Raw genomic sequence first — 25,751 nt, 5'->3', positions numbered from 1 at the left:
TTAGCTTTTTGAGAAAAGAAATTATACCAAACAGCTATCAGCTAACAGCTAATTTACCAAACAATCTTTTACAATCAGCTAATACTATACTCTCTAATTAACCCAATCAGCTAACAGGTAACAACCATTTACCAAACATGGCCATTATGTTTTATATAGATATTATATGCTCAACAAACAAAGTTGATAGATTGTTTATAACTCCACAACTATATAAGTGAGTCCAATAATATTATTTGGGATGATTAATATGATTTAATTGTAACTCAACAACAATATAAGCGAGTCTAATAATATTATTTGCGATGGTTATTATGATCTGCATGCTAATTCTAGAAAAATTTGTCTTGTTATGGTTGATTTAGGACAAAATATATAATTGATTGTCTAATCTTTCCCTTAGTTGTCTGCTTGCCCTAAAGTAAAATAGCTGTCATAATAGATATAGTGCTCATTGTGATCATCACAACTTCTAAGAAAGAAATCATCCTTTTAGATTATGCTTCTTTTTAATTTTTGTCTTTCCCCACATCATCCATACAAATTGAAATCTAGAAAAGAAATTGATAATATAATCAACTCATCAACTAAATTATAATATAGATATTATCAAAAATTCAAAAGAACACACACACACACACATACACACACACACACACACACACACACACACACACATATATATATATATATATATATATATATATATATATATATATATATATATATATATATATATATATATATATATATATATATATATATATATTCTACTATGTATTTGTAAACAATAACCAGAAAAATTAAGAATACTAACAACTACATTAACTACGAAAATGTCATCATAATCGCAACCTCAAAAAAAATATGTTTGAACTCTCCTGAAGAAGCATCAAAATACTCATTCCTTACTCAGAAGATGTTGGATCGGCAAATCACTTCCAAAAGGTGGAAGTGTTACCCACTCATATTATCTTCATATTGATATTCGAAATAGCTAATAATAAATCACTATCAACTTTCGTGAACATAATAGAATGAATGATAGTTTGACTAGATAAGCGAGGCTAGCTGCTTCATGATCGAAAAATTAAGGACTTGGTGACTCTACCCAATGGAGTGGCAAATTTGATTTGGGGTGATAGTGTTGGATAGATGAACCAACACAGATGCTTGAAGTCTAGAGTTGAATTTTCTTCCATGTGCGGGGTGCCCATCCTTTCTAATACAAAAAATAATAAATAAATAATAAAAAACTTCAACACTTCTCTACTTTTTTTTCCAACATAATGTAAGCTCATAGTATATATAGTCTAAATCTCAACAATCAAGCTCACAACTAACAACTCCTATCTTATAATTAAAGCCATCAAGTCATTTCCTCATATACTATGTGTTTTTCGATTCTTTTTAATTTCAAATTTATTTTTAGATTATCAACAAAATAGCATATACATAATTTTTCTGTGGAAGTGGGTAATTATGAATTTATCTCTTTTTTTTTTTTTTAATTTTATGTCATTGTTATCAACTTGAAAAAGGAAAAAAAAAAAAAAAAAAAAAAGTTAAAAGATGATAGAAGAATAGCCAACAATCCATGACAATATGGTTCATGCTGATGACAGCGTAGGGTGGAAAATGTTGGAAGTTGGTGACCATTGATTTCGATTGATCGAACAAAAGGATAAAAAGAAGATACTCAAATATAATGATATATAATGGCATGGGTCCAAAAAGATGGGGAAAATAAAATTCTGTGGTTGAAATTAGTAACAAATATGGGGCCACACCATAAAATTTTTGCCAACGGTTTTCCAGCTGGAGATATCTCCCAAACCGAAAGTGAGTGAATTATTGGATCGCATTCTTGTTAAATTGGATTTGGAGAATCACATTTCATCTTTATAACCTGCAGGCGAATGAATGAATACCATTCTATAATAAAATACAAATAAATACATAACTCTGAAATTAATTGTGCACTAATACTAAGATGAGGTCAGACTGAGAATAACTCAACTCTTTCTTTATTGTTTTTTTTTTTTTTTTTTGTAATTTTTAATTATTTTTAAATTTAATTTTTTTTGTGTGTTTAATAGTACTTCTATTAAGAAGAGCTTCAAGAAAGAATTAGTTTGACCAAGAGAAAAATTACTGAAATATCCTTAAAATAGAATTTGACAAAATTAGATGCACTACTTGTCTACTTGTATCACCGGAGCATACATATAAATATATAATCACCTTACTATACTACTACAATTTTTTTTAATGATAAATTAAATAAAATTTAAAAAAAAAAAAAAAAAAAACGATCTGATTGAATTGAAGCAATCTGAATGGGTCTCTATGTAAAAATGAAACAATAGGAAAATGCTCTGCTTGGGTTCAAAGGCTGCATAACTGCATCAAGGGGATAAAAAGATGGTCAGCACCTTCAAGAACCTTGGATTTTCACCCACCAAAATGCTTGATAACAGTAATGAGCATCATAGTCAACTGGAACCAGATGTTTGGCACATTCTTTTGTTAGTTTTGTATCACTAACAGAGAACAAAACTTTTATGTCCTTTGTTGATATGTATTTTCAAGAACGGGAACTCCGGGTCCATATATCAACCTGCAACGATCAACGAATGAAGTAACTAATCGGGAGACCACCTCCTTAAAGAACATATTTGCCACCTGCCAGTTGATTAGGGAACTGTTGTGAGTATATATCATCAAATAAACTCATGAAACCAAACCAAAAACAAAAACAAAAAAAAAAAAAAAAACAAAAAAAAAAAGGAAACACTTGGCAAAGACAACTTTTTTTTCATTGAACCCGACACAATTTCAATTTAAAGGTATAGCAAGCAAGCGTCATCAATGCTCAGATCACGACGATTGTTTCTCAAAGAATGATTATCACATGTGGTATTCAGTAATAGAAAGCACAACTGTTGTGGTTATAGTTTATCCCTTAAAGAAAAAATATCATTTTGCTTTGACAGAGTAAATCACCAACAAATGAATGCATTTCATGAAACAATATTAACAGCATATAAAACCAAAAATGGAGGTACCATGTGAAGTGTACACAGCATATAAACAAGTAATTTCTTCAGAATGTATTCCAAATATAACAGACACCAATCTTCCTCACATTGGTCAAAGTCCAAACAATACTCAGAAATGTTGTAAAGAGACTCACCTGACGATAAAGTGGTGACTGGAACTTGAAGTCCACCAAAAACTGGAGGTTACATGTTCCTGGACTGGGTCCAGGATTGAACTCCCAAATGTTAATTAAATGATCAAAAAGGTTACTGTCTGTTGCAGTTGTCTGCAAGTTAAAGTAACAGAGGATATGAATAATATGTCAAGACGTCAAATAATAAAACAACTTAGCATGCATCAATCGTTGACAACAAAGGAAACAAGGTTTTTTTTTTTCAAAAACAAGAAAGGGAAAAAGGTACTAAGCCCATGTCGCTAAACCCAACATAATGAACTAGTGATGGTAGGTTAGAATGAAATCATGCAGACAAAAAAATGGAAAGATTTTTTTTTTAAATCTTATTTCTATGCTTGGTATATATTGGAATAAAAATCCAGAATAAGTCCATTTCAGTCATTCATTCCTACATATCAAGCACTGCATTACAAATCTAGCATCCACATTAGCTCAAAGGGATCCTTGTCCTATGGAAGCAGTGCACTAAAATGCCCATCGGCAGGTTATCAGATTTTGAAGTTACATATCAAGCACTACATTACAAATCTAGCATTCACATTAGCTCAAAGGGATCCTTGTCCTATGATGCTGCTTTTCAAGCAGTGTACTAAAATGCCCATCACGTTTCAGCTTCTGATGTTGCAAGGTTATAATGAAGGATTAAATGAATATGCAATAGACAATAAAATTGAATCAGTTCCTCACCTTTATATATGAAGGTTTTTTAAATTCCACATGGGATACATAACTTTCAACCAGAAATTTGAAACCAATTTCTAACTCCGCGTCAAAAGATCCATCAGGATTGCGTTTTAATATCTCTGACCTTTGGCACCAGGGAAGGAAGTCTTCATACATATCAACAGCAGCAACCACAGCAAACAGTTGCTCTGGAGAGTATCTGTATTTTAAGCCATAAGTTTGGTAATATGATAATAATGATTCAAACAAAGTAAAATAGAACTTTGAGTTGGCCCTCAAACATATGAAGCATCCTTAATGTCTACAATTTCAAAGCACAAGAAGATAAAATTTCCAAGTAGTGATCTTCAAACTCCAATTTCAAATTTTTAAAGAGTAACTTAGCATTTATGGTAATGAGCTTTTACGGGAAATAGGCTTACCCCAAAACACACTTCTCGTTGTATACTTTAGATAACATGTTCCCCTCTTCTCCATCGCCACATCCCAAAAAAGTTCTCCTTTGAATAACTTTTCCATAACTATAAATTCCTCTCTCAGCAGCATAACCCGATGAATAAGCAGAAGAAAACGAATCGATACCAGCAATGCTACTCAAGCATCGAGTTTGAGCATAATATCCCGATCTCCAACCGCTCTCATTAAACCTCATCCCTAACCGGAATGAATCTCTATGCGTAATTAACCGCCTAAACAACCTCGACGTAGATAAAAAAGACGACATTTTAAAATTCCTCTGAAACTGGAAAAATCGCTTCCTCCGTCTTCCTTATTGCGAAAACCGGTGAGAGAGATCCGAAATTGGAAACGCGAATAATGCCTGAGATAAACATATACAAATAAAACGGAGTTAGAAATCCGAGAGGCGTTTAGGAAATTTCGAGCTGATTGCGAAACCCTAATTTGGGAAAGAAGATGAACGCTAGCAGTTATTTGGATGGTTTGAAAAGAATTGAATTGTGATGCGATCGTTTACCGGGAGAGGCGACGAAGGTACGAGAGAGGTGGCTGAATCTCAGCAGTTGAATACGCAGTTTCAGACAGCGAAACCAAGTCAAGTCCAAACACGACGGACTATAGTTGATTTTTCTTCTTTTGAGTTTGGGGAAATTGGCTTCGTTTTGACGTGAAGAACTTTCTCAGAGACTCAGGATTTTCTCCATTCTTCCCTACCTATCCAATTCGTGATCGATATTAGGCCATTAAAAGGGTGTGTGGCAAATAAATAAAAACGGAATGTTGTTTCCATTTTTTTTTTTGTTTGTTTATTCTTTAAATTTGATTTTATTTTATTTTTCTGATACATCATATGATATATTCATATCTATCAACATCTTTTTAGTGCAAAAAACTTCATACTATTACTTTTAAAAAAAATTGTTCATTCAAAGAAAATTTTATTGGCAAATGAAAAACAAAAAGGTAAGATTTTTTCTATGGCTTAATAATTAAAAAGTGTTACCGAATCGAATGTTTGAAGTTAGTCAAGTTATTAGTTTAGTAATCACAAAATTTTAAATTTAAATTCTAAAAAAGTGATCTATTGACTTTATTAAATTAGTTTGAAGTTAGTCAAGTTATTAGTTTAGTAATCACAAAATTTTAAATTTAAATTCTAAAAAAGTGATCTATTGACTTTATTAAATTAAGTCAGTCAACTAAGGACAACTTAATCTGATGTATCTACTTAAGATCATTTACCCAGACAAAGTTTATTCAATGTTTCTCATCATCCAAAAAAACAACTCTAATCACTATATATTCGATAAATATGTGACTATTGGATCATAGATCGATAATAAAATAATTATGCGTTCAACAAGAAAGAAACGTCAGAATGAATGAATCGGGTAACAGGTCTTTTTTCTGTACATCAGTACATACAATATACTAACTTCAGTAAAACAAATCCAGAGCTGGAGGAAAAGGAAAAATTGTAAACGACAGAAGAAGCATACATAAATATGTTGAGCTCAAAACTGTATGTGCTTCACAGCTGACTGCTTATTCTCTTTTATACAGAAATTAGCCGCTTTAATATTACACCTTGATAGAATGGTAGAAGAATGCAGTAGGCGATGATGAAATCAGCCACTTTTTTCCTTCTGCTCATCCTCTGCTATTGGAGTGTCTTGCAAATCTATCCGCCCTGCAAGACCAAGCCAAAAAAAAAAAAAAAGGATTCAGTTTGTGACAGCATAAATTGTTCCTTTAGGCAATCAAATGTTTCATGTGCAATGTCATATGTCACTACTTCAAACAATTGAAAAAGATAGAAGGAAATAAAATGGAGGAACAATAATGTAATGACCTATTCACATGGGTATGCAGAAGAATTTTATATACATATCAGGGGTACTTCAAGGAAAATAAGTAAAAAAAATCAGGTAAATAAGGATCAGGTGTAGTAAACATTTTCTCTTTTGCCACTATTTAATATTCGACAATTCTCTATCCATATATAAAGATATATATTCTACAATTCTAACCACAGCTATCATTAAGGTCCAACTTGATTAAACAGGAAAATGACTGTTATAGGCATTGCGCCTTTGTGTTGGACAAAAATAGGACGTTGAAAAATTTTGGGCAGTCAAGGGAAATCCGAGTTTGGGAAATGCGGTTGGGCTGAAAAACACATTTCCCAAACTCGGTTGAAATGAATGTTACCGTCTATGTCTGACGCATTTGGGAAATGTGTTTGACGTATAATTATTATACGTCAAACGCATTTCCCAAATGTGGCTATTGTATACTTGTAATCCGCCGGAGCCCAGCCGCCAACTCACATTTCAGAAATGCATTTTTCGTATAAATACAAACAACGCATCTCAAATGCGGATCTGCTCCCCCCGTTGAACGCTTGTTGGCAGACTTGCATTTTCCGGTGTTTTCATTATTCTTAGCGTGAAGGTGACCGACTACTGGGCCACCAATATTATTCATCACTTTTCCCTGGTTGTCTTCTTCTCTTTATCATGGTTTCTGAAAGTCAAAGCTTCTTAATGTTAAGACTAATGGATCTAACCATAGTTCTTGTTCAAGGCCACTCTTTCGAGTGAGAAACCTACGCGCTCTTTTGATCATTTCAATTTCAAACGATCAAACTTCACCTTAATCTGAGCAAATATAATTCTCCTGGGAATTGGAAAACAAAAAATGGATCTGTACAACTTTCAGAACATCAAAGCCGAGAAGGCGAGAGCGATTCTGAGGTACAGAAGGTCACAGTTGTGTTCCGTTTCGTGGAATTCTGCATCTTCCTGATCGTATTCTCGAGATTTTGCGTCCACTTCCTCTGGCTTTCAAGCTCTCCGGAGACTATTTCAGGGGAGTAACCCTAATCAGTCCCTGCTTCGTGTTCATAGTCGGAAACACCATAGTCATCATCTTGTTCCTCAAAGCGGGGCGTTATTCCGGGAACATGGTCCGACGGACGACGGAAAAGCCGACTTGTACGACGAGTGCGTGAAGAAATGTGCCAAGGATCAAAGTTTCCAGGAGGATAATGAAAGGATCAAGAAACAGAGGAAACAAACGACCGTTTGTGTTTCAGGGGAAGAAGTTAGTCCACACAGTAGTTGTACATATCAGTCGAAGAAAAGGAAAATTAATAGGAGCCAATCGGAGAGCTGGAGCGTGCAGCGCCGGGAAGAGCCTAGCAAGGACTTGAAGCGGTCGGTGACGGTGCATTGCCAGAAAAGTGAGGAGAAAGCGGCGGAGACCGACGAAATGAGCAGCGAAGAGTTTAGATCCGCATTTGGGAGATGCGTTGTTTGTATTTATACGAAAAACGCATCTCCGAAATGCGGATTACAAGTATACAATAGCCGCATTTGGCAAATGCGCGCATTTCCCAAATGCGTCAGACGTAGACGATAACATTCATTTCAACTGAGTTTGGGAAATGCGTTTTTCAGCCCAACCGCATTTCCCAAACTCGGATTTCCCTTGACCATCCAAAAATTTTCAACGTCCTATTTTTGTCTAACACAAAGGCGCAATGCCTATAACAGTCATTTTCCCTGATTAAACTCAGCTACTTATTACAACCCTGCGCTCAGTGTTTTTAGATGGATGCATAATATTATTTATACTAAGCTACTTCTTTGATTTTAAAATCTGAAATTTCCAGTTTTAAGGGTAGTTTACTGAGTTTAAAATAATTAATTAAAAGAAAACTTTAGATCAACAACAATTCTTTATGTGCTATGCATTTTCACAGGATGCTAGTTGAACAAAGAAGTTCACCCAATATGGACATGGAATAATGAAAGCATACCAAGCAGTGTTACCAAGGACGGGGGCTTTGAAGGTCCATTGGAACTCATGTCTATTCCTGCAATGTAAAAGGATGCCAAGAAATTAGATATAGGTCAAAACTTGTAACACTTGCAATTTAATATCTCTACTTTTACATTACAGGTCTCTCTGTTACTTGTAACATTGTGAAGCTTTCATTTAAGCTTGCTGGAAAGTCAGAGAAATAATCCCTAACTTAAAGAATTTAGTTAGCCAACATTTTGTTAACAGACACGGAAGCATTATCCACTAAAAACTTCTGCTTATACAGCTAACTAGTGTCAATTTATTACTTATTGAGTAGGTTTCTTATGACAGATTCAATTGGTGCACAAATCTAACGATAAAATATACTCAGGGGCTTTAATGTCAAGTTCATTGCTAAATACTCCAATTAGTAGCAGCATACCTGAAGTTTCAGCTGATTTAAGAATATCAGATTTCTTGAAAGTAAATCCAATAAAATTGGAATCTTTTGATGTTAACATCTGCAAGGTCAAAAAATAAATAACCTTTTTCAGCTAAAGACTGTATTACGAAATACAGAACACTATAAAATATTTTGCCATTGTGGAAGAAACTTCAAGAAGCAGTTGGAAATATCAATCAGAAACAACAGGAAACACCAAACAAGGCTATAGTGACTTGTTTGGTTGGTCTTTCACTCTTTCCTCAGGGAAGCAGTATGTGTGAGTTACATTATATAGTTATAGCATAGCTCAAAATCATAAACAAAGAATATATATTCTTGCAGGAAAAAAGAATGCAAAAATAAAAATAATTTTAGCCATAAGTAGCACTAGAATCTAATATATTAATATCTTACAGAAGCAACTTGATGGAAATTCCTGCAGTATTGTCATACGACTTGTAGTAAAATAATCCTTTAGGAGTATAACTTTACAGATTTTTAGATCTTTTGCACAGTGAAAGACCATTTACCTTCCGCCAAGGTCCTACTCTTGGTGTTGCTGACGGTGGATCTTCTACCTATAAAGAGCAAAAATAAGTGGTGAAGAATATTTCACTTTCTAACCTTCAATATGAAATGAAATGAATTTGCTTATAATGAGACGAACAAAGCTCTCCAAGAAACTAGAGATTTCAAGACAAATTTATGGCTGTGCATGGGATTACTAAATGCTAAATAAAAAAGTAACATGTTAAGCCTAGACTAGTATACAGAATGAGAGATTTCCAAGGCTAGTTTGTGTGGGCTGGATGAAAGAGTTAATTTGTCTACCTTTGAGATACAATGACGAAAGAGCTTGACTTATGAGGGTCAGGGGTTGAAGACAGTACAGTATGGTTGGTAAATGATCCATTCACTGGGACAGTAATTACACACTAGACTAAGAGTATTCCAGCAGCTTTCTTCAAAACCTAACTCAAAGTTAATTTCTATAGTTGAGATACTCACTTCAGGGAACTTCTCAAAATTCTGTGTGTCTAATTCCCCAGTAACTCTAGGCCTGTAAGCAGCTTCCATTTCATAAAGCATGTCCCATTTGACACCCGAGAACCATGGATGTGCCTGGTAATATTATGAAAATTTGAGAGAAACAGAAATGAAAGATGTTGGGAAGCAAGATGCCCAATTGTCATAATTTACATCACAGACAAGAAATAAATGTACTGATCTGCCACCAATTCAGAAACAAAATTAACATTCATTCCCTAAAAAATAGAATCTGAAAAAGTGAAAAAGAAATGTATCGCACAAAAATCGCTAGACGCTCGGGGAGCGCCTAACGCCTAGGGCGCCTAGGCGCCCGTGTATTTTTTTATTTTTTTAAAAATTTATTTAAATTTTTAAAATTTTTTAAGACTTGATAATTATAAACTATTTAATACTTTAATAGTTAATACTAAAATATTAAATATTAACCTAAAAAACATCTAGAGTTTGAACAATTTAAGATTATTTCGCTCAAAACGATGTCGTTTTGAGTGAAATAATCCATTTAAAAAAGAAGGGAACAATAGCTAATCGGCCGACTAGGTGACCTAGTCGGTGCCTAGGAGGCCTATGCGGTCAACGCCTAGGCGGCACTTAGGCGGCCTAGTCGATCGCCTAGCCGGCCAGCCACCTAGACTACCGATTATGGTGATACGCTAGGCGGAATTTTTACAACACTGATCGCACACGATATTTTCCTCCACGTCACATATATGCATGCAAAAGAGGAAATAAACTCATTTCTTGAGCAGTTATTTACCTTTATTTCTTCTACTCCTTTAGTCCCCAACCTTGATTCCACATCACATAACAAATGACAGATCAGATCCTTGGCCTCATCTGATACTTTTGGTTCGTCAGGGAATTTCAAGCATGTTCTCCAATTGACAATCTGACTCATGAAAAGACAAAATAACAATAAATCCACCAAATTGGAGGATCCTCATACAGGCTAACAGGTGTTTTAATAAAATTTCTAGAAACTCATATTTTTAACATTATTCACCACAGGCTCTTTAAGTGATTTAAGCCATTTTTTCAACAAAGATACGTTTCGAAAGTGAATTCTCACAATTTCACTTCAATTACAGACAAAAGAGCTATTTACCTTACGGCATGTCATCCTTGGATCCTCTGAACAAAAAGGAGGATAGCCTACAAGCATCTCATACATGATTGCTCCTAGAGACCACCAATCGCATTCCATTCCATATCCTTTTTTTAACAGAACCTCCGGTGCCATATAATCCAGAGTTCCAACAGTAGAGTAAGCCTGCAAAGATTTTATTTTATTTTATTTACATGAATTGCATATAGCAAATGAGAATGATAGACAAAGAAAACATAAAATAGGGCAAAAAATTTAAATTTCATCATAGATGATGATTGCTATTTAGAAACAAAATAAAGTGGTATGGAAAGAATACCAAGGCACGACGGTTTCGTTTCCATTGTTGTAGTTGTTCCTTTGGCATTGACCAAGGAGATTTATCATTCCCAGAACTCCTTTCACTCTCAGATGTGGACTCTTGAGTTGTAAGGTCTTCATCTCCAAACAATATTGAATATTTATTATCCAGAGGCTTACATAAGCCAAAATCAGAAAGCTTCAAATGACCATTCTTGTCAAGTATAAGGTTATCTGGTTTTATATCCCTGAAAGTAGAACAAGAAGGATCAGATTCACAATACAGAATAATCACAGTATAAGCATTCATATTTCATACTCTGTGCATAAACATATAAAGAGATGCCCAAACCCAACTACGTGATGCATTATAATGATACCTGTGTACATAATTATGCTGGTGAATAGAATGAATAGCTAGAACACTTTCTGCAATATAGAATCGTGCAACATCTTCGGCGAGGATATCTTCTCTCATCAACAGTGTCATAATGTCACCGCCAGGTAAATACTCCATGATGAGGTATAAGAATTCTGAATCCTGGAAAGAATAGAAGAGTTTCACAATGCAATGACTGGCAACCTCCACAAGCAAATTCCTTTCTGATCGAACATGCTCAACCTGAAAGTAAGTCAATAGTTTAATACGTTCAGTGTACACATTCATCACAAGAAGGCTTCTTTTTTTTTTGCTCTTTTTCTACTAAGGGTCCGTTTGGAAAGAGGAAAATGTTTTCTGGAAAATGAGTCATTTTTCGGAAAACATTTTCCTTCTGGTGTTTGGCTGCATAATATAAAACTGTCTGTATGTGTTTGGTTCATTTTCCAGGAAAATGACTTGAATTGTATAATTAAATATTTTAATTATTTTGTTTAATTAAAATTTAATTATTTAGTTTAATTATAATTTAATCTCACTTCAATTTCGCCTCTCTCATCTTCCTCATCTGTCTCCGCCACCGCCCATGGATTACTAAACAGAAACAATGCAACACCATCATCTTTATCAAACTCTCTCAAGTAAGACCTCAACAATACATCACATCCCTTTCTATGCTCCCATTTGAAAACACTCAAGAAAACAAACTCATTCCCCAAATTTGATTTTCCCAATCTAGAACCCAACCCTATCCAGAACTCAAGAAAACAATCTCTGTCCCCAAATTTGCATCAATATCCAAAGGCTCATGCTTGACTGGAAAAAAAAAAAAAACTCAGCATCCACAACCTGAACAACCTTCAAATTTATATATTCCGACCCTGGCAAATCCGACGACGACGATGATTACGACCCTGGCGAATCCGACGACGGTGATTCCTCGATTTCTTCTCTTAATTGACAGTTGCGGGGGGATTTCCCCTTACATTCTCAAGAACGAGGGGTTTGGTGAGGTCTTCTCTTCACTGCAACGCAGTTCGCCGGCGACGTTACGAGAGGGCAGAGAGAAGAGGCGTGAGGACTGAGGAGAGGACAGAGAGAAGAGGCGTGAGGTGAGGGTTGAGAACTTGGAAAATGACTTCCCCCCAAAAAAAAGGGGAAGTCATTTTCCGGAAGAAGGGGGTTATTTTCCATTGACTCACTAGTGATTTTCCTTTGACTTCTCTTTTCCATGTCTAGCCAAACACCAAAAACCCGGAAAATGATTTTCATTTTCCGGGTTTCCAAATACACCCTAAATATTAAACAATAACGGTAAAGAAGTATTACTGAAATTCTTAAAGCAGCTTAACAAGTAATAGTATAATATCGTGTAGCAACATTTTTGAGAAAAGACTTTCAAATTTGTGGGTTTTAACCTGTCCACGGCTAAGCATTTCTGACTTCTTCAATTTCTTCATGGCAAAAATTTCTCCAGTACTCTTAAAACGACACAGCCTCACCTGCATTAATTGATCATCAAATATTATAATATTACTAACTACATCTTATATCATGGTGTGCATCTGTGTGTGCAAATTTTTGTGCACTACAAGCAAGTAACAGATTTAAGGTGTATAGGCAAATATCGAAAGGCAAGGGGCAAGGCTACCGCTTGGAAGCCATATCAAAAGGCTTCAATCAATTACCAAGTTTGATTTGGCTGATATTGTCAACTCATTTAATCAAGGAATGAAATCCTTAAGGCTTCCTAATTGGAAAAGTAGTACAGATTAACAATTCATCATACTAAACCTAATACATTTTTCACAAGTATACGTGTTAAGATAGAAATCAATTGTACACAGTTCCAGTGTTGCGTAACATTATGATCCAAATGACTAAAGCTGAGAGCAACGCTGACTTTAACAAAACAACGATTTTATTTTTACCTCGCCAAAGGCACCTTTACCAATGACAGTTAACTGCTCAAAGTCATCTATCCCAACTTTATGCCTCTGCAACCTCATATACTCGGTCTCCCTCTTCGCCAAATTCTTCAGCATCTTCTCCTGCTCCTCGTCCGGTATCTGCGCTTCCTGCGCTCTCCTCTGCAACGTCCTACGCCTAGAACATTTCCCGAAAAAAAAAAAAAAAAAAATCAACTAAACACACAGACTAACCACAAACACCACAAAACAAAAAAGTTAACCGAGCACGCAATTGTACACACCTTTCCATGCGATCCTGCAGCCCCTGGAGATAGTTCTTATAGTGATTCTCGATGAACTGCTTGGCGGCAGCTGCTTTCTGGCGGGTAACCGGCGAGGAAACGGAGAAATCGGGATCGAGATTGTTGAAGACCCGCTCGGGAGTCATGTTGATGGCTCCCAATCTCACCGTGCCATCTCCGCCGCCCTCCATTGAGAGTTACGCTATCAGATCCAAACCGGAGAAGCTTCAAGCCTCGAATCTGACCTGAGAAGACGAAGAAGTGTCGGAGTCAACAGGTGAGTTCGGTGTGAGAGCAGCGATGAGAGTTTTATTGCAGTTGTTTGGTAGGGTGTGAACTGGCATAGATCGGGGAAAGGGGAGAGGGAAGGGAGGGGGGTGGTTAGCGGGAGCTTAGCTGTGCGTGAGATGGACTTGGATGGGATTTGTTGGGAATGGAGTGAGAGCGACGGCAAATCAAATCTTTTTTTTCTCTTTTTTTTTTTATTTTAATTTTTCTTTTTTTGCTCCTAAATTTCAGTGGGATGAACTTCGGAAGAACCTGGGCGGATTTTCTCGTGACGTCGCTCTGACGGACTGACCACTGACTTGCAGGCCGCTCTTCTATTTTCGTCTTGTTATAAATTATTATTATTATTATTGTTCGGATCTGGTAATGGCCAAGTAATTCCAGTCTAGTCCAGTAAGTATAATAAGCTGGACCGACGCAATGCCCTTCTTCCACATCCGCCCTTAATTTAATCTTTTCAAATGGTATCAACTCCAAGTATATGTTAATATTATTATATTTAAAGTTGACAGATCTCGGGACGGCAGCTCATGACGCGGTTCTTCTAGGCGAGAATGGTGGCTTTGTGGTAGCCGTAAATGGCAGACTCCCATACTGTGAAAATTCACTCACGACTGAGGCACTTGCTTACAAAGAAGCCATAGCTTGGCTAAGAAATCGACAAGTCACGAATGTCACTTTCTACACGGATTGTTCGATGCTACAGAATTACATTACAAAAGAGTCTATTCAACCAAGAGCATATGTTGGTGTTGTTATTCAAGATTGCAAGGCTATTGGTAGTCTTATACCCACCGTATGTATAACCTACCGGTCGGTACCAGCAGTCCACGCCGAACCCACCGGATACCGACCGGCCTCGACCGGGTTTAGCGTGGAACTTACCTGACCCCCACGGTCGGGGTGTGGCCCGTAGAGAGTGTTGGCAGAGAATCAGCGCCACGTGCCGTCGTTCCTTGGCATGGTGTCCACGGGTGCATGGCGGCTACGCGGCCAACATGCCGAGACCCCGGACCTTGTCCCCTTGCCCTCTATAAATACCCACATTTATGACAGTTAGAGGGACTTTTGGACAAACGCTTGACCGGAGTTGTTCGACCCACTGTTGACTGACCCCGAGCTCAAGCCCTGAACGTCCGTACGGTACCGTAGGGGCATCCGTATATACTTTATATCAGCTATTATGGCGTTTTTTACTTCTTGTGCTTTAGTTTCGATCCCTAGACGTTTTAATGTTATTGCACATTTATTAGCTTCACAGGTCTCGGACCACAGTGATACAATGTACAGGGACGTTGTCCCTCCTGATTTTATTCTCATGCAGTTGCAGTAATAATACTTCGATTGTTTGCTTTCAAAAAAAAAATAAAAAATTGACAGATCTCTTGTGTACATCGATTTTAATTATGTATGTTGAGTCATTGAATCATTGTAATTTACATCTTTCAAAATACTCTGTTGGATTGGGTGTGCTGAGTTTTTGTGATTGAGGATTTAACATTTTGAGAGAAGCATATGTTAATATGTTTTTTTTAGATAAAAGTAGACGGAACCTCAAACAAAAGACCTAGCCATGGTTAAATGTATCTCCTTTTTTTTTTTGGCAAACACCAAATCTATTGTGGCAAAGAATTTGTTAAAGAGGGACGAGAAGACTCCACAAATTTTACACTATATTCATTGTTGATAGTGAGATTGGCCGAGTTCACCGACTTGTTTTGCTCCTTGGAAGTATGGGTAATGTCCATTTCCCCAAATTGTCTCATCTCATCAAGTATATGTTAATATGTGCATAAAGGTAAGTATACATCAACCAACTTTTTTCACCAAAATCTTTTATCATCTAACATAGTAATAAATTTCTTTTTAGTAATTCGTTATCATGAATTAGTTGACTCCCGACCCGCGTTACAAAAATGAATTTACATATTAATCAAATATATACGGAGTATCATATATTGTCACATTAGATTATTAGAATGTTAGATAGTGAAGATTTTGGTGACAAATTAGCTTAGATCATATGAAAAACAAATTTATTATTTTGGTTCAAAGTAATGCACAACAAGTGTTAATTATTTACGTGGATGAAATGCCTAGATGTCCCATATATAGTTAATTTAGTGGAGGAATGTAATGCATAGCTATGCCGAAACCGGTAAGTCCACGTGAATAATGTTCCTTAAGAGCATAATAGATTTGTTAATTTTATTGTGTGGGCCTCCATCTGACATCCTAGAGTGTCTTATGGGTTGACCTCTTTATTTATTGTTGGATGATTGTATCAAAATCTCGTAGCTAAAGAGAAGTCCAAACATAATACTCCTTGATTTTATTTCTTTAAGTACCTCTCCATCTGAGCGTGCACTGCACGTGCCCGCTGGGCGCACTGACACGCACAAGCGTATGATGCGACTGACCTCATTTTTTCAATGAGATCCACTTTTCTGTCATTATTTCCTCTCTTGCAGAGGAACCCCAAGACTCTCTTTTTTGCTTATCTCTGTCAACTTAGCTTCTTTTTTCTTAGAAAATGTGCAATATCCATAAATGTGGATGACCTACGAACTAATATGGATTCAATCCGGATAATTATGCCTATTTGATTATTAAGATTTGGTTTGAAGTTCGTCGTGTCAGTTGCATTTCTAATCTGCTTTTTGGGTTTAATTTATTTATTCAATTGGTTAAATCTCACCAATTATTAAAAGGCCACATCATATCATCACCGATTAGACTTAAATTCGTCGGCTGCCCAAATCTTACAACGTTGTAACAACTAATAACAAGAGATCCACCACGAGCAGTGGAAATGGCATCATTATTTGGGTGTGAGCTTGCGCCTTTCAATTCATTCAACGGGATCTGGCATGCCACATGAACACGTGCGGCCAAAGTTTGTAGCGGCGGTCGGGGGAAGCTGCACGCGCGCGATCCACGACTCGAATAATGCACCCATGAAACGATAATATTAGTAGATGTGTGCATTTCCCCGGCCAACATTTCGGTCGACAGATGACATTACCGTTCGTATTTGAGGTATGGAGGACCACCTCATGTATCTGGAGGTTCACTGAATGTTTGAGTCGTGACAACGAGTGGATGGAAGATATATTGGTGTCGGATGGTTGGATTTAGGATGTTAATGTTTGTACTTTTTTCGATTTACATCTATTTTATTCAATCACTGATATTTTCATTCAATCATTGAAAGTGAAATATGTGTCAACTAATTTGTAAATATATGGATATCACTCTTCCTTTGGATTAAAAAAAAATATTATTATAAACAAATTGATCGTAATACTTTAGTAAACAATAATTTATATAAACAAATTGATCGTAATAATTTATAAACAAATTGGTCATAAATAACACGTCCATATCAGAGATATGCATGCGTACTTTAAATAAATATGAGATAAATGTTGATAATAATTAGTTGTTTGTTTGGTAACTACAATGTTTCAATTTCGACTCCCAATAAGAACGACGTATTAACTTTTTTGGTTTTATGATCCGATCAGTTATTGACAACTTAGGCTGCTTTAATGTACACCATCAAACAATGGTTGCAGGGTTCTCTCGTCATCCAAAAAAAAAAAAAAGAACAATGTGTCATAGTAGTCTATTATGCAACATTTCCAGAATCTTTTTTAGAGTGTAGCCCAAGTGATTAATCCCCTTGTATGCACTTTTATTGAGTGTGACAACTGGTTTGGAGATTTATCTAAAATTAAAAGATCGAACCTTTGACATTTAATTAAGGATGTATGAATCACTTCGATTCAATCACAATCCTAAGTTATTTACTTGATGAATCTAGAGCCATGTATATACAACAACGCATTTGAGAGAGCTATCCTCAAATAAGCCTCAACTAAAATTCAATTTGATTAATTTCACTTACAAAATGCGGATATCAATATGATGCGAACAGGGAAAAAAAAGAAAAATCAAAGCAATTACTTACAGAGATTCGGACACTCAATAGCATTTAATTTGTAACATGCACATGTGAGTCTTGCCACCGAGAGAGGATACACGACATACGAAGTTTTATTATGGGCGTGTTTGGCACCGCAGAAATGCTTCTTTGATCCTTTACGTTCACCGGCACGTGGCCCAGCCGGAAAACCACGGGTGCCCCGTTCGGCATTCAAAGGTCATACTTCAGTCTTATCGGCACCGGCAGACGAACAAGAGTACAATTGCACCTTGCACGGGCGGTACACCCAGGTTTGGCACGCAGGGTCATGAGTCGAAATTAATTTGTGATTTGATTGATGTCATATTAAGATTGCATTCTTGACAATTTGGTTAAACAAGTATTTATTGCTTGGAGAGTGCTACGTGAATGCGGTATATTTTAATTAAGTAGTGAGCTATAAAATATATTAATATACGAGAAATCTTGCAACAATTATATAAAGGCATGCAGAGGTGTGATTTGCATGACACATTGACACTCGTTTGTGATATTAGGGTCCGTTTGTAAAGCAGGAAAATAATTTCTGAAAAATATTTTTTGAAAAATGAGTTATTTTTAAGAAAATATTTTACTTTTCTGTGTTTGGTTGCATTTTGAAAAATTTGATGTGTTTAGTTTATTTTATGAAAAAATTATGAATCTACAGTATAAATTTTATGAATCTATAGTATAAAAATTATGAATCTAGACCCGTATGCACCGTGCATGGTGCACACAGTTGCACAACATAACAACCCCCCAAGAGTTACAGCCATTATTGTTTGCAGACAATCGTTATGCCATGGAACCGTGTTCACCATCCGGTCCCAACGGTAACGGTGCACCGTTAACTTCTTCTTTCTTTTTTTTTTTTCTTAATTAACCGCACGGCTTTTCTTCTTCATTTTCACATTTCGCGGTTTCACTTCCTCTTCGCGCAAGTTTCTTCAACATTCATAAATTATGAATGTGCATGCATGGATTTATGAATGTGCAGTTATGAAATTATAAATCTTCTTTTATGAGATTATGAATTTTCTGTTATGAAATTATGAATTTTCTATTATGAGATTATGGATTTTCTGGTATGCGATTATGAATTTTCTGTTATGAAATTATGAATTTTTTGTTATGAGATTATGAATTTACAGAAAATTCATAATTACATAACTGTAAATTCATAATCTCATAACAAAAAATTTATATTTTAATAAATGTTTTTCTTTTATGCGATTATGAATTTTCTGTTATGAGATTATGAATTTACAGTACATTTATAATTTCATAACAGAAAATTTATAATCTGAACAAACGCGCACCGTTAACAGCACATTAATTAAAATTTTTTTCCTATAAAAATAACACTGTTTAGACCCGTGTTCACCATGAATGGTGAACACGTTTCCAGGACATAATTTGCGGTTTTCAGACTTCACTAGTACTGTTCGACCCAAATATGAAATTGATACTGCTTTATGGCAAATTATGCTGTGCATCCGTATGCACCAAGCATGGTGCATACGGATGCAAAAACGACGTCGTTTTTATAAAACGCGCGTCTCCCCTTAAAAAAAAAAAATTAGGTTCGAAACTATAATTCCATAATCGATGAACTATAATTCTATAATCGATGAACTATAATTCCATAATCTATGAACTATAATTCCATAATCTAATCTATGAACTAAAATTTTCAGAATGAATGAACTAAAATTCCATAATCTATGAACTAAAATTCCAGAATCGATGAACTATAATTCCAGAATCGATGAACTATAGTTCCATAATCGATGAACTATAATTCCATAATCCATGAACTAAAATTTCATAATGAATGAACAAAGTAATGTTGTTACTAGGAATCGAACCTGAATTTTTTTTTTTAAAGGGGAAACGCGTGTTTTTAATAAAACGACGTCGTTTTTGCATCTGCATACAGATGCACAGCATAACTATTCCTGCTTTATCCAGCCTATACTTGGGCCTGTAGTGCATATAACTCCCGAGTCCCGATAAAAAGGAAACCCGGATTCATCCCACGGGCCATGGCCCATACCTTTTCTGAAAACCCAGCCCGCCCAATAAAAGCTCTTTTTTATTTTTTTGTTCAGTGTAGTGTTTTATCTTCTTCTCCGGGTAAAGCATCCATGAAATGAACACTGATTGGTTGTCACAGAACCGAAGGGGAACAGAAACCATTGACATGCTGAATCAATGAATTGCGAAGAAGAATAGTAGAATTATTAGGAATTTTGTTTCCAACTATATTGATTTATACTGAAATGGTTTCAGTTTGTTCTCCAGCGAGTTCACTGCAAGTTGATTTCCTCCATGGTAACCTTACCTCTTGTCATCCGTTACTTCCACCGGCTTCTTTCTCGTCCCCTTGCTGGAGCCACTTTCAGTTCCGTCCGTTCGCGGCGGGGCTAAAGATTGGCGCCGAAGGCGGTGGGAATCGGAGCAGTCGGGACGCTTACAGCTCGGAGCTGTTGAGGAGGCCGGTGATTGAGCCGTTATTGGACACCGCCGCGGAGGAGGAGTCTGCTGAGGAGGAATCCGACAATGAGGGGGAGAGAAAGAGTGAAGATGGGTGGGTTGATTGGGAGGACGTGATTTTGGAGGAAACGGCTCCGCTTGTCGGACTTGTTAGGATGATTCTCCATTCTGGAAAGTGAGTTTGCTATTTTTTGTTGCATCGTTTTATGTATTTCAATCTCAATTGCGATATTTACAGTTATTCAAACATGCGGTGCGGATAGAACTATATGAGAATGAATTAGTTGCAATCGAGTGTGAGCTCCACTGAATCCCCCTCCTTCCCCAAATGAGTGATTTAGATAATTGAGGAAGGGGAGCAGCTGTGAATTTGAATTCACTTGTTAAGGAGAAACTAATGTTCTATCTGTTTAACCTTTGAAGTGTGTAGAATGTGAAAACAGCTGGAACTGCAATGAGTTATGAAGCAGCTTCTTTAGGTTGCCTCCACAGTGAGGCTAATAAAATGTGAAAACTATCATCTATGCCTATTCAGGATTCATTGCATAATATGATACCAGAAGTCCAGAACATAATAGATAATGTTAGCAGGATTTTTGAATGTGTGTCTGTATAAGAGTTTGCATCGCTCTTTCCATTCTTTTATATGTAGTATTAGTATTTCTTTTTCATTTGAATGCTAGGTCTTTTCTGTCTAATTCATGTGTCCAGCTTCATTTTGAAAACATGGGATCTCCGAAGAAGTTTTTCACTTCTTCTTTGCTCTTCATATCATATATATACTTCACTATCATGCCATAAGTAAGCTATACCCACCTTGCTGCAAGGCTCAGTCACTAGCATCTTTCGTTTTCTTTGAGACAACAAGTGATGCCTCATTCAAAGAAGGATTCCTAGTAATTGAACTCACCATTTCAACTCTGTTCTTTCTTTTGAGTGGATTTTTATTTATATATTATTAAAATACCAAGGGCTTTATCTCGATAGGGGAGGATCCAAAAATTCTCAATAGAGTCTAGAAATAATTATCAACCTGCAATAGACACACTTTGGGTAGAATCTCATTAGCTGTTTCATTGTGCGGACCAGTGAGCACAATGATGTGAACGGAGTTGGTTATAGCACCTTCGGCAAAGAATAGTTGTTCTATTCACTTGGTTAATCCTGCCTGCTTTTACATGTCTTAAAATGAGTAAGGTACTACTACTGTACTAGTGGCATTGAAGGCAATTTTGTTTACTGGATTTACTTTTTGCAGGTATGAAGCTGGTGATAGACTAAGCCCCAAACATGAGAGTACTATTCTAGAAAGGATTCTTCCACACCATCCAGAGTATGAAATGAAGATTGGATGTGGTGTTGATTATATTACGGTATGTAGCATCATTTTCCCATCTTCCCAATTCAATATTTCTGCCTACCTATTGCTTTTCCATTTACTATTTTTATTTATATTTGCTAGAAGCATGTCCGTGTTTTGTTATTCAATATTATTCAATTATGTTTAGAAACATGCTTTATCATTATCTCTCATTTAGATGTATGTCTTTGCTATTAGTATGATCAGTGTGCAATTAGAAAAAGGGGGACTAAAAGAGGAAGTGACTGCTAGAGATTTACTGACCACCATTGTTCACATCATAGTGAAACTGTATTTGCATTACAAGCTCTTAATAGGGCTCGATGATCTAGAGGAAAATCTCGGTTGCTTGTTTTGGAGTTTGGGGATTTGGACTGCTCATTGGTGCAATACTAATATATTTTAAATGTTAGTTCAGGCATATGAAATTGCTATTTTATGTGGTAAAGGGCAGGTATATGGATTACATCCCCAATGCTTCCATGTGATATTTGTACTGATGGGACATTTTTAAATACGTAAATTCATACAAGTGAAAATAAGTTAGATAATATAATATAATATTTATCTTTTCAATTTTATTTAAAATTGCTTGACATTTCATTTCCTTAATTAAAATAAATTAGAAAGGATTGAAATACTTTATTTTGGTATACCATACAAAAGCCTCAGATTGTTGGTTTACCAGTTTTTATAAAAATGAGTGCAATTGCTGTATCGTCTAGAAATTGGTAAGGGCCAGGCTTTTTGAAAATTTATTTTATTTTATTTTATTATTATTAATTGTATTCATAATCGTAATTTATTAAGTAATTAGTTTTACTGGAACATAAATTTATTCTCTAATGCTGTGCAGTTAGTAATTAATTAACAAAATCAAAGGGTATAACAAAATTTAACTGAATGGTAGTTTTACAAAAAAATAAAAAAAGGAAATAACTGTAAGGTACTTATAAATATAATATAGACTATTTGTTAATCTATGAAATTTTAGTAGCTATGGTAGGCTTGCTTGGACACATACAGCTAGCTACAAAATTTCTCTGGTACATGGTGGGAGGAGAATAGGAGATGAGATCAAAACCTAGATCAATTGCCTAGGAAGGGGCTTAGCTTACTACAAGGATAAAATTGAATGCCCGTACTCCTACGTATAACTTAGAACCCCTATTAAAAGAAACTATATAAAAGATTACATAACCTATTTCCATGACTTATGAAGCTTCTTGTTTGAATTAGCTCTATTTGTTTGAAGGCTTAGGCTGCTTTATATTAACCTCTTGTGAGTTGTGAGAGAGACTTGTGAAATCACTCTCTTGAATTGAATTGCTAAATGCTGTAAGTGTTTTGGTTTTGATAAACAGATAGGATACCACACCATTTTTGGAAACTCAAGATGCTTATTCATAGTTCGAAAGGATGGAGAATCGGTTGACTTCTCTTATCAGAAGTGTATAAAGGCTTTGATCAGGAAAAACTACCCACTCTATGCTGACAGCTTCATTCTTAGGCACTTTCGGAGACGTCACAAGTTTAGGCATGATTGAAGGTATAAGAACTTGTACTCATACCACATATTATGAAGAGAGGCGTTTTCACCTATTCTTAAGGAGCAACCAACAATTTAAAGGATACAATAGAAATTGTTGTATTAATACTGTAAGAAAATTGTTAACCCTTTGTTCTGTAATTAAAATACAAGTTGTATGATTACTTAAAATGCCTATAGCCTCTTTCTTGCACAAAAAACAAGAATTCCGACATTGGCTGTTATCTCACATTTGTTTTTCTAACTTCTCTGATAAAAGTTCTTATTTGTCAGAGATCGTGTTTGGACTTTCTGCACGTGATTACAGCACTGTCGATACAGTTGCTTCATGGGCTAAGTAATAGTGTTAGAACTTAGAAGATAGCAATCTCCTGAAATAAGCATTGATATTGAGTGCTTATTCTCTTATTTCTTTACCATTTTCCAGCAAGAATTAGGCTGTCAATATTTCCTTGTTTAAAGATTCTCTGTGTCTTGAATTGCAGTTACATGATGTTTCCTCTATTTTGGAGTTTCTAGATTACTCGCCCTTGTCCATAATTTATCGCTCAATAACTAATTGAGCTGTCCGTACGTATTGACAGTTCCTAATTGAATTCCAGGTATTATAACTTTCCTTCAATAGTTATATCATGCACCCGGATCTAAAATACACAATTTACCTACTGAATGTTCACAATTTACATACTTAATGCTCATAATTTACATACTAAATGTTCTTCACAATTTACCTTTTACAAAATTGTGAATATTCAATATATAAATTATGAACATTCAGTATGTAAATTGTATACTTTAGATTCGAATTCACCTTACAAGATGGATCTGGGTGCACGGAATAATTTGCCCTTTCCCCCTTGCCTATATAGAGTTGACACTTGACATACAATGGATGCCGCATAATTAATGTATTCACTGTAGCAACGTTAGCGTAACGAAAGTGATGACTGCTTAAAGTCAAAAGTGATGAAATTTAATTCGAGATAAGTACGTGATGAAAGTGGTTCCAGCATGAGTGACCACCATTATCTAGCGGTGGTGCAAGCTGAGCTCTATATTCAGACACGCACCCACTCTGATGAGCCGCCACGGCCGACGCAGGTTATATCATCATGAGCGTTCATTAATTAATTATTGAATTCGAATATTTAATATTCATTAGCTTTAACTAAAGGCTTATCACTTATCACATTCAATATTCATTATATTAAGACTCGAAGGGATTGTCATATCCATAAACATTAGTATACTAGAGTTATATGCTAACCAATGCTGTAGAGACATCTCTTAAAAAAATATTTAATGGTACTAGTTTTGACACGCAAAGAAAAAGATAGTGGAATTACTAAGTTTGTAGGTAACCTAAAACAAAAGAATAAAAAATATGGTTGTTTGGTTTAAGAGATTTTGAGGTAACCGTAACCATTTTTGAAAATCTCAAATAACTTAGAATATGAATAAAACATGATTTTCATTTAACAAAAATAACTAAAAATAAAGTTTAAGAATCTCTAAGAACAATTTCAATGATTCGCGATTTTTACAATTTTTTTTGTCAGGTGATTTTGCAACCTTAAAAAAAGAAATGATAAAAACCAATAAAAGTAAAAATAGTCGTCAATTTGCAACATCTTTGACATGTCTCGTGGGTGCGCAAAAAACAAGCGCCCTTTGGACACACAAGTAGCATAAATGTGTGTGTTTTTTTTTTTTGTCTCTCATTTTCGATTAAAAAAAAAAAAACTCAAGATTTTGCGGTACTACTCACTCTTTTTCCTCTATTCTCTCTTCTCCAAATTAACAACAAATCTTCAAAAACTCACCCAAAAAAAAGTGAAAAATCCTTCATTGAGGTTGCCCTTACAGTGACATTAAACCCTTGTGAACTAAACAAGGGAATGTAATGAAAGTCCAACCCAGGTACCATTAGACCACATAGTCTTGGTAGGAAATATAATATTACAATATTTAGATTCTTGAAATTATATGAGATACTTTGAACCAAACATTTTATAAATACTTTATAATAAATATTACAATAATAATACTTTAGAAAATTCTTCATTACATCTCTCCTAAAAATGAAAAGGTGAAAATAAAAATAAAACATATCAAATGGCAAAAATAATATCTTTTTCTAAATTTTTACAATGAAACATAAAAATCTTTCTCATAATAGTTTATATTTCCTTTAATAATAAAATATGGGGAGTAGGAAGGCACAAATTTGGGTGACCTTTTGGCCTCCAGAAAAGCAGGATCACCAATTCACCACCACCATTGTTGCTGCTTTGTCTTGGAAAGGACAATTGAGCACATGACAGTGTCCAAAAATAGGACTAGTCATATGAGTTATCTGAACTAAAAAAATTGGACACCTATTACATATTTAGGACTTATGAACTT

At 35.5% G+C, this 25,751-nt stretch overlaps 3 protein-coding genes across 5 annotated transcripts; 1 reads left to right on the top strand and 2 right to left on the bottom strand.

Annotated features, from left to right (window-relative positions):
• Nucleotides 1-2,151: 2,151 nt before the first annotated feature.
• On the bottom strand, nt 2,152-5,121 carry LOC109149115 (coenzyme Q-binding protein COQ10 homolog, mitochondrial). Its single transcript, XM_019296762.1, has 5 exons — nt 4,899-5,121; nt 4,345-4,742; nt 3,926-4,121; nt 3,197-3,328; nt 2,152-2,685 (listed from the first exon to the last, which is right to left on the bottom strand). The coding sequence occupies exons 2-5, from the start codon at nt 4,644-4,646 to the stop codon at nt 2,563-2,565; spliced, it is 753 nt and encodes a 250-aa protein (XP_019152307.1). The 5' UTR covers nt 4,647-4,742; nt 4,899-5,121; the 3' UTR covers nt 2,152-2,562.
• A 579-nt stretch (nt 5,122-5,700) lies between these two features.
• Nucleotides 5,701-14,246, bottom strand: LOC109149653 (serine/threonine-protein kinase tricorner). 3 transcript variants are annotated; one of them, XM_019297555.1, is made up of 13 exons: nt 13,683-14,242; nt 13,402-13,576; nt 12,889-12,972; nt 11,472-11,713; nt 11,111-11,339; nt 10,792-10,956; nt 10,444-10,575; nt 9,645-9,758; nt 9,167-9,214; nt 8,634-8,712; nt 8,205-8,261; nt 6,009-6,071; nt 5,701-5,978 (listed from the first exon to the last, which is right to left on the bottom strand). In XM_019297555.1, the coding sequence occupies exons 1-12, from the start codon at nt 13,871-13,873 to the stop codon at nt 6,010-6,012; spliced, it is 1,578 nt and encodes a 525-aa protein (XP_019153100.1). In that variant the 5' UTR covers nt 13,874-14,242; the 3' UTR covers nt 5,701-5,978; nt 6,009. The 3 variants fall into 3 exon arrangements, with proteins under 3 accessions (XP_019153100.1, XP_019153099.1, XP_019153101.1); XM_019297554.1 differs by having other exon boundaries at nt 5,701-6,071; nt 13,683-14,241; XM_019297556.1 differs by lacking the exons at nt 5,701-5,978; nt 6,009-6,071; nt 8,205-8,261; ... (1 more) ...; nt 9,167-9,214; nt 9,645-9,758 and adding an exon at nt 9,887-9,949 and having other exon boundaries at nt 10,375-10,575; nt 13,683-14,246.
• Nucleotides 14,247-20,067: 5,821 nt separating this feature from the next.
• LOC109149655 (protein DCL, chloroplastic-like) lies at nt 20,068-23,849 on the top strand. The gene is made up of 4 exons (XM_019297557.1): nt 20,068-20,611; nt 21,695-21,809; nt 23,161-23,345; nt 23,619-23,849. The coding sequence occupies exons 1-3, from the start codon at nt 20,223-20,225 to the stop codon at nt 23,341-23,343; spliced, it is 687 nt and encodes a 228-aa protein (XP_019153102.1). The 5' UTR covers nt 20,068-20,222; the 3' UTR covers nt 23,344-23,345; nt 23,619-23,849.
• Nucleotides 23,850-25,751: the final 1,902 nt, after the last annotated feature.

Source organism: Ipomoea nil, unplaced genomic scaffold (assembly GCF_001879475.1).
Source record: "Ipomoea nil cultivar Tokyo-kokei standard unplaced genomic scaffold, Asagao_1.1 scaffold2159, whole genome shotgun sequence".
In the NCBI taxonomy this organism is placed as follows: domain Eukaryota; kingdom Viridiplantae; phylum Streptophyta; class Magnoliopsida; order Solanales; family Convolvulaceae; genus Ipomoea; species Ipomoea nil.
Note: the sequence above shows the minus strand (reverse complement) of the source record. Positions and strands in the feature narration are given on the sequence as shown.

Bases quoted from the DNA above. Each gene is read 5' to 3' on its own strand.
- LOC109149115 (XM_019296762.1), bottom strand. From the start codon at position 4,646: ATGTCGTCTTTTTTATCTACGTCGAGGTTGTTTAGGCGGTTAATTACG. The intron at 3,329-3,925 runs GTGAGGAACTGA...TTTAACTTGCAG, and splicing joins AAAAACCTTCATATATAAAG to ACAACTGCAACAGACAGTAA. The intron at 2,686-3,196 runs GTGAGTCTCTTT...ATCAACTGGCAG, and splicing joins AGTCACCACTTTATCGTCAG to GTGGCAAATATGTTCTTTAA.
- LOC109149653 (XM_019297555.1), bottom strand. From the start codon at position 13,873: ATGGAGGGCGGCGGAGATGGCACGGTGAGATTGGGAGCCATCAACATG. The intron at 11,340-11,471 runs GTATCATTATAA...TTCTACTTTCAG, and splicing joins CAGCATAATTATGTACACAG to GGATATAAAACCAGATAACC. The intron at 10,576-10,791 runs GTAAATAGCTCT...TTCATGAGTCAG, and splicing joins CAAGGATGACATGCCGTAAG to ATTGTCAATTGGAGAACATG.
- LOC109149655 (XM_019297557.1), top strand. From the start codon at position 20,223: ATGGTTTCAGTTTGTTCTCCAGCGAGTTCACTGCAAGTTGATTTCCTC. The intron at 20,612-21,694 runs GTGAGTTTGCTA...TACTTTTTGCAG, and splicing joins ATGATTCTCCATTCTGGAAA to GTATGAAGCTGGTGATAGAC. The intron at 21,810-23,160 runs GTATGTAGCATC...TTTGATAAACAG, and splicing joins GTGGTGTTGATTATATTACG to ATAGGATACCACACCATTTT.